This window comes from Lactuca serriola, chromosome 9 (genome assembly GCF_051521515.1).
Source record: "Lactuca serriola cultivar US96UC23 chromosome 9, Lser_US96UC23_V15, whole genome shotgun sequence".
Lineage (NCBI taxonomy): Eukaryota > Viridiplantae > Streptophyta > Magnoliopsida > Asterales > Asteraceae > Lactuca > Lactuca serriola.
In genome coordinates, this window is record NC_136416.1 from 108,185,128 (window position 1) to 108,194,118 (window position 8,991).

The window sequence follows — 8,991 nt, forward strand, 5'->3', positions numbered from 1 at the left end:
TATATATATATATATATATATATATATATAAAAGTGCCATTCATATTCACTTTTCTTTCCTTTCTCTATTTCTATCAATTTTTTGGACATTTTACAAATATAAATAGTTTTTTTAAACATTAAAAAATACTTGCAGTTATATACTTTTTTTCTATCACAAAAATTAATTCAAAGTAATTATTTTTCAAATAATTTAGAAACAATTCCAAACACGAATTTTATTACGCAAACTACAAATATAAATTTATTAAGTACTATAATTTTAATAAATATTCTTTTTATATTATATTGTTCGAAATAATTATAAATTCATATATTAACTTATAATAAAATTATCATTTTTCAATAATATATTAACAAAAATAAGATGTTCGTGTAGTTATACAGGGGAAGCCGCAAACCCCCCAAAGCCGACCATATTTTCTTTTGAATTATTGTTAATATTTAAAATTAGGTTTGACATCAACATATACCCCCAATTCCCCAACCGTTCGTTGACTTGTACTCGTAATAACGCGGAAGGAGCTTGGATGAGGCTTATATGGGGAGCTACATAACTCAACACCCCATCATCAATAATACCTTTTTATTATTTTCCTTCTTTATCTTTATACTCATTTTGAATGCTATAAATACCTCTTGATTCCTCAACTCCATTCTCATCATCTATTCCCATAATCCTATCCCAATTCAATCATCTAAAACATTCTAACAATGGCTTCCGCTGCTCTTTTCTTCCTACACCTTCTCTTTCTGTTGTCTATTTTCCAACCTTCACTTGCAACTAGACGACTCACTGAGTTAGTCCAGAACTCGTCTCCCCTTTTGCAATACCACAACGGAGCCCTCCTCACCGGCGACATCTCCGTCAACCTCATTTGGTATGGCAACTTCAAACCATCCCAGAAAGCCATCATCACCGATTTCATCACCTCCCTGTCCTCCGCCTCACTCAAATCCCAGATCCAACCTTCCGTCGCCACATGGTGGAAGACAACAGACAAATACTACTCAAAAACAAAGAAACCCTCCCTCCGACTCGGTAAACAAGTATCCGACCCAGATTGCTCACTCGGGAAATCATTATCAGACAAACACCTCCTCCAGTTAGCTGCAAAGGGTGAACCGACGAACGCCGTGAACATCGTGTTAACGGCAAAGGACGTGGCAGTTTCTCGTTTTTGCTCCGGTAGGTGTGGAACCCATGGCCATGGATCATCTTCCATTGTAAAAGGTAAAAACAACAAGTTTGCTTACATCTGGGTTGGCAACTCGGAGACTCAGTGTCCTGGTCAATGCGCGTGGCCATTCCATCAACCGATTTACGGACCACAGGGTGCACCACTGATCGCACCGAACAACGACGTGGGTGTGGATGGAATGGTGATAAATCTGGCTACTCTTTTGGCTGGAACTGCTACAAATCCATTTGGAAATGGGTATTATCAGGGGGATGCTGGTGCACCATTAGAAGCTGCATCTTCTTGTTCGGGGTTGTATGGGAAAGGGGCGTATCCAGGTTATGCCGGAGATTTGTTGGTGGAGACGACGACGGGTGCAAGTTTCAATGCACATGGTACAAACGGGAGGAAGTATTTGCTTCCTGCTTTATTTGACCCCTCTACTTCTAAATGTTCTATTTTGGTTTAACAAAAGCAAGGATGAGCTCTTTCTTTTGGTTATTGTATAAAATAAAAAATGAAAAGGAAAAAAAATGTAGGACATAGTGTAGGAGTGTACTCTGTAACTTAAAAAACTATGTATTCGTTTATTCATTTTAATTACCTAATATATGCTTTCAGTTATTTTATCATTATTAAATAATTAGGTGACATTTTACCAATAAATATAGTAAATATTTTTATATTAATACCATCGACAACTTCAGCCGGTAACCAAAGCCTAAAACCAAAACTTGACAAAAATTAATAAAACCGAACTTAAATTATTGAATTTAGGTTTAAATTTAAATTTTTTAAAACCCAAAAATTGGTTTGGGTTAGGTTTGCATAGTAAACTTGATCCAAACCGAACTATTTTTAACTTTGATAAATGGAATATCCTACTTTGTTGAATGTGGTTTAGACTCATTAAAAGGGTAACCGAACCGGTTAACTGATACCTCGAATGCATCGGTTTTGGTTTGGGTTCATATTATTTAAAACCAATGCTATCAGTTTGAGTTCGGTTTTAGACCAAAACTGACTCCACACCTCTATTAATAACCATAATTCTATCCATATTTGATAAATAAGATGGTGTAACTTGGTCCCTGTTAAGGTTAATGTTCTTTCGTGGCGGGTTTTATGAAATCATATACCCTCTAAGGCGAACCTTGATAACCGAGGGGTTTATATTCCCTCTCTTCTTTGTTCGTCGTGTGATTTTAGTGTCGAAGATGTTATGCATGCGTTTTTGAGGTGCAAGGCGGTTGGTTAGGTTTGGGATCACGTCTCTAAATGAGTTGATTTACTTTTAACTTTTTGTATAGATGTGGTTGAAAATTTTAAATGGGTTGATATGGTTTCAAATTATAGGTGACAAAGAAAGGCGTTAGAAGTTATTGTCTTTACTATGGTTTGGATTATTGGTTTTCAGTTAAGAATTATAAAGTTAGAATCAATTTTGTCACAATTTTAAATTAAACTTGATCCAAACCTAAATATTTTAACCTAAAATACATAAACTATTTTTAACTTTGATTAATGGAATATCCTACTATGTTTTTTTACACGGTATATATACCTTGGTTGAATGTGGTTTAAACTAATACTGGGTATTAGTTTAACTGGGGTTACCGCCTCTCATCTTCTTGGCCTTATCACACCGCGTCTTTGTCCACCGCTCAAATACTGGATAACTCCTACAACCTGTGTTACATTAATCCTCCTACAACCTGTGTTACATTAATCCTCCTTCTATCTTCTCGATTGTTCCACTTTCTTCACCAAACCAATTACCTTTCATGTGTTTTTCTTTACTCTCTCTCTACCTTCTACAGGTTGTCGGAAAGAAGTGTAGAGAATGTCACCACCGCCTGACGCATTGTCGCTCTCCACCACTGCCCTACAAACATCTTTTAATACCACCGGCTTATGCATCGTCGCTCTCTACCACACCTCTATACGCCAGCGCTCTGATTTTCTCAATGTTCCACACATTGCAGTTTAACAATTGTGTTCTGATTTGGTAATTTTTTGTGAATTAGATTTAGGGTCTCGAATGAAGGAATTTTTGTAAATCGAATTTGGATGCCCAATTTTGAGTTAATTCCAATTCCAACATAATTTTAATATCTGGAGATTATGTCTTCCACATCATTTAATCTATTAACTTGAGTTGATTAGGTTATAAGAGGTATCAATTTTTTCGATTTTATTGTCGTATGAGGATTGGAGCTTTTTTTTCTCACGTTTGTATGAAACAAAGGAGAAAGGGGTGACACTTCTTTTTATTCAATGATTCAAAAGGTTGTTCAACTTCGTCTATTTCATCTGAAATTCGACTTTTTAAGTATTTCTTCAGGTTCGTTTTTTTGGTTTAGCGCTTTTACTCTTCTTGCGTGAGGATGAAGAACCAAGAACATAAAGTTAATATTTCTCTTCCTTCATTAGGCATGTAAGTTAAACGCTTCTCATAATATTTGTTGTGCATATTTGATTTTTGAATTTGGTTTAATTTTTATCAAGCTTCTAAATAACGTAAGGCGTGACTTGGCGGCAATGTCAAGCCTCAAGTTTTTCCGAGCCTTAGCGAGTCACGGCATTCGTAAGGCGTGACTTAAGGCGACAATTTTCTATATAATTAATATTTTTATATGCATTTTCAACTATTATTCATTTTTATACACATATATGAGTTAAGGCGGCATTTTTGCAAAGCTTGGCGACAGGTGCAAGCCTTGGAGCCGTGGCGCGCCATGGCGAGCTTTTTAGAACCTTGATTTTTATGTTTTGCTTGCTCTGTTATAGTTATTTGCTGATAATCGATCAGATAAACTGCAAATTCTTTTATTTTTTGTTACCTGCTATACTGCTATGTTGTTATTAGTTATACATACTTTCACCTCAAGCTTGAAAATAGAATAAAAGAATGTGAATGGAAAACATTGGAAGTTATTTGGAATTGAAACAAGAAATGAACTGAATATGAAATTCAAGAAATTCAAGAGCACGTTTAAGAAAACTATTGTCCCCTGAACCATTTGGAATATTGGGAAGCAAAGGATCAAGTAAGTAGCAACCTAATACAATGAGCTTTTGGGACTCCTACTGTTGATAAGTAAATAATTATCGTATTTAAACCTTAAAAATTTAGAAAATTTACTATGACAGATGGCGAAGATGGTTATGGAGTTGGCCAAGATTAGGATGATCTGAAATTTTGTTCATTAGGTAAACATCATGTTGTCATGATTTTTTGAATATGCTAACAACAAAAGAAAAAGAAATCTGATACGGCTAAATGGAATCAATATACATAATCTGGTTTGATATCATTTTCCCTCATTTCCTTAATAAGATCAGTTGCTTTATTAATTTTAGGGTTGAAATGATGTTTTTTTGGTTCCATGTTAAATTTCTTTCCTCTTAGTTGTCACACCCCAAAACCACGAACGGCGAAAACGTTCAGGGGTGGAGGACGTCATGTACAGTATCACAACAGTGTAATATAATAAACAAGCAACAACATCATCCATTGCATTATAAGTAAAGTTTTAATACATGTGTGTTCTTTCATTGTAGTAAGACACCAAAAATATACAATCAAAATAAAAGACGAGACTTGTCTGCTCCGTCTTCTCAAAACCTGGCCTCCGTACCTGTCTACTAATGACCTGAGAATACAAGTTATTTTGAAAGCGAGTATCAGCTTTAAAGCTGGTGAATTCATAAGTATATAAGTGTCATTGCCTTGTTTGTGAAAAGCTGTTATGAAGGCCTTGTGGATCGTTAAATGAAAATGTTGAGGTAAGTATGAAATCCCTAGAAAAACCCTTATTTTCTATAAGTATGAAATGTAGTCTTCTACCAAGACCCGAATGTTCTGTACGTATGAAGTGTAGTCTTCTACCAAGATCCGAATGTTCTGTTTGTAAAATGATAGTTTTTCCTTTGTGTTGACTAGTACTAAAAGTGCTTAGTCTAACTCATCGTTTATGTGAATGTATCACAAAATAAAGTAAACAAGAAAAATATAATACTGTAAGTGTTGTCACTGGGTACTAGGACCAACACAGCATCGCATTAAGCGAAATGTATAACCTGATGAACATCCGAAGATTGTCCAATTGTCCTCTGTAGCAGCAGCAGGTGGGTGGAAGGGTTAGTCCCAAATCGATCTTCCTAATATAAGTAGTAACCGTAGGCATCCGTAGATGTTCATTACCCACTGTTGCTAACAGATGAGTTCCGGAATGGTTAGTCCCGTACGTATATCCCGAGGTACTGTGGGATAGAGTCCTGTCTAGATATCCCGAGGTACAGGGGGATATGCAGGAAGATTTACACAGAAGTACTAATAAATCGTACTCATAGTCCTAAGTACAAGTATCCAGGTAACAGGTAAGTATATGTAAACATATTCATGTATCAAGTAAACATATGTAAGTACTCATGTATCAGGTAATATACTAGTTTAGACTCATGAATGAACTGACTCTTGTGTGACTCCTTGTAATAGAAGTAATGTTTGATATCTTCACATTATCCCTATGATAATCTACTGTAATATAACTAGTTGATCATGTAAGTTTACCCACTCTCACTACTCAAGGGTATGGGAAACTAAATGAAAGATGCAAACTATAACATCAATACATATATAAGAATATAAGTGTATATGCATAGTTTAGTTCAAGAATGTAAAAATAGTTTTGTAAGACCTCTTATGGGTTTTGAACAACAATTAACAATGACTTGATGTCATTTTAATTAACATTTCAAAGGTAAAACATTTGGTAATAATGTGTTTTTAAGATGTAAAACCATTTCATGCATCACATTTTGTAGCATGTGAAATCCGTTAAATGCCAAACATAGTTATAAAATACATATATAAGAATATAACATGTTTGTTTCTACTTGTATCCCCCCCCATTAAAGCATTTAAAATCATTTAAAATATTGATTAGAGGTATGAACTCACTTGATTGAAGTGGTTGATTTGAAGTAGTCGAGAGAAAAATCGAGTAGAACTTCGACAGGAAGAGTTGAAAACGCGGGAAATCTCGGGATTCTTGGGAATCTCGGGAACACAAAAACTTCCTTCGGGACTTGAAGGTGAAAACCGGGGCTTTGGGAGGGTCTCGGGGGCTTAAACGCAGAGTTTCGGTGCGAGAAAGAAGGGAACTGAGCAATGGAACTCGGAGCCCTTGAAATCTATTTATAGGGGCATTTTTGGGGTGTGCCACGTCGTGGCAAGTGATGGCCACGTCGTGGGGAGTCAAATTTATCCTCTTCCATTGATTGGACGCCCTCAGTCACTTGCCGGGTTGCGGCAAGCTTGTGCCACGTCGTGGCAAGCCTGGCAGCCTCGGATTTCGGGCCTCGAAATTGTAAAATCCATAACTTTCGCGTACGAGCCCCGTTTTCGACGTTCTTTATATGCACGCGTAGCTAAAAACATGATCTACAACTCTCGTTTAGACTTCATCGGCAAATTCTGACTTTATTTTTAATTATTTATTTTTAACAGGCCGGGACACGATAATTCCGTTAAAAATCCATAACTTCTTCATCCGATGTCCATTTTTGTCAGACTTTTCATCGTTGCGCTACTAATGTTGAGACCTTAGATTCTCATTTAGGTTGTTTTGGTAAAAAGTATCTCGAGCTCTATTTCGAGTTTTTAGCTGTCTATTGCTATACCCGAATCTTGGAAAAATCATAACTTCCTCATACGAAGTCAGATTTGGACGTTCTTTTTATGTACGCTCACGGTTTGAGGTTATCTATAACTTTCATTTAGATACTTAAGGCTAAAAACTATTGTATTGAAACTTCGCGTTTTTCGTTTAATCGGTGTTGCCAGTTTTGCCGAGAATCTTCGGTTGGTCATAACTTCTTCGTTATAACTCGGATTTTAGGGTTCTTTATATGTACGAAAACCTTGATACGATTCCTACTACTTTATTTAACCCAAATAAGATTTTAGGAAAGTTATATTTTGACCTAAATTTGATTGGCTTTACATTACATTGTCTCGAAATATCGGGTTGTCACATCATCCCCCCGTAAGAGGGAATTTCGTCCCGAAATTAGAGTTTAAGCAAGACTTAATAATTATGTTACGGATAGAAGTTTTATTTGCTTCTCGTGTTCTTAAGTGAACTCAGGTTCTCGCTTGGCATTCCAACGAACCTTTCACTATCGGGATACGACTTTGCTTCTTTCGTTTGACTTCACTGGTATGATAACCCTTCTTGGTCAAATGTATGTTGAATGTTTTGTGGTTTGTGAGAGTATTACACCTTGTACCCTACAAGTAGTGTCTCCAAATCTTCAGATCAATTACCATTGCTCGTAACTCAAGATCATGTGTTGTATAGTTAACTTCTTGCGTCTTAAGTTGTCTTGAGGTATAGGCAGTGGCCTTTCCTCTTGCATAAGAACACAACCAAGCCCTTGGTTGGATGCGTTGCATTACACCACGAAATATTCTATCCCTTTTGGGAGGGATAATATTGGTGCGATGCATCAGGCTTACTTTAGCGTTTGGAACGCTCTTTCTTGTTTACAGACAAGTCCGGTGCTCCTCCAAGTGAGAAACTTGGCCTAAAGAATCCCCTTCTGAGGAGTTTGTTAAGCTCGCTAGGAAGTTCTTGCATATCAGTTGGAGCTAGATGATAAGGTGATTTGGCTACTGGGGTAGCCCCTGGAACTAAGTCGATTCTGAATTCGAATTGACGTTGTGGTGGAAATCCCGATAGTTGTTCTGGAAAGGTGTTGGGAAAGTCACGTACTTTTGGAATGTTCTGAATGTCCTTTACTTCTTGACTCGTATCGACGATGTGTGCAAGGAATGCATGATATTCCTTTCGTAAGCGCTTTTGAGCTTAAATACACGAAATGATGTGAAGGTTCGTACTTGATTTGTCTCCATAAATAACAAGAGGTTCTTTGATAGGGAGATTAAGATTAACTGCTTTATCAAAGCACCTGATGTCGGCTCGATGTAGACTTAACCAACTCCTACTGATTATGATGTCAAAATCTTGGGGGTGATTTGATGCCGTGAAGATCTAAAGAAAGTATGACTACTTATGAATTAGGGAAAAGGATAGGTATTTCTAAGTTTATTCTCACGGAAGCACGATCACTCGCAATCTTGGGCAGTCTCCATCCTAAAGTTCATAGTAGAACCCATACCAGGTTCCTCAATCACAGTCTCGGGTATACGAGTCGTATATAATTAAGATTGAAACTGTGGGTCTTTGGATTGAACTTGACGTACTGCACGAGTGGTACTTCAGGAAGGTTTGCTGAGGTTTCTTTGGAAAGGGTAAGAAACATGAGGTACTCTACGCATGAGTACTTCAGAGTTCTGAAGTGATAGTTTCGTTAGAAAGATGATTTCGAAGAAAGAGATTTACGCACGAAACTGGTATTGTGAGGATCAAATAGACTCTGCTCGTATGATGAAATCGGAATCACTTGGGAATAAAGGCACTAGATTCGATCATAAAGGCGTTACTGACAAAACACAACAGTGCAACTTTTTAACAGAGTTACAGTACTTTAGAGTAATTACAGGAATTACTGCTGCGAACAAAGTATACTATAAAAGGCAAGTATACGTAGCACGAGGGTCCCTTAACTGACGGGATCTCGCAAAAGATAAGACTCGAGTTGCACTAGTTTTAAACATGTTTTAAAAACATACATAATACTAACGATTGGAAGTGAACCTATACTATAGTAGGTTCCTTCGTTTCCTCTTTCCATTATGAGGTCAAACTCATCCGGATTCACCGTCACTCTCCTCTGTTGG

General features: G+C 36.8%; 1 protein-coding gene across 1 annotated transcript; it reads left to right on the forward strand.

The window, feature by feature from the left end:
• Nucleotides 1-607: 607 nt before the first annotated feature.
• LOC145074810 (protein PHOSPHATE-INDUCED 1-like) lies at nt 608-1,810 on the forward strand. The gene has a single exon (XM_079021135.1). It carries the CDS (start codon nt 715-717, stop codon nt 1,648-1,650), a length of 936 nt encoding a protein of 311 aa, XP_078877261.1. The 5' UTR covers nt 608-714; the 3' UTR covers nt 1,651-1,810.
• Nucleotides 1,811-8,991: the final 7,181 nt, after the last annotated feature.

What these genes read in the sequence shown, in the direction of transcription:
- LOC145074810 (XM_079021135.1), top strand. Translation starts at nt 715, where the DNA reads ATGGCTTCCGCTGCTCTTTTCTTCCTACACCTTCTCTTTCTGTTGTCT.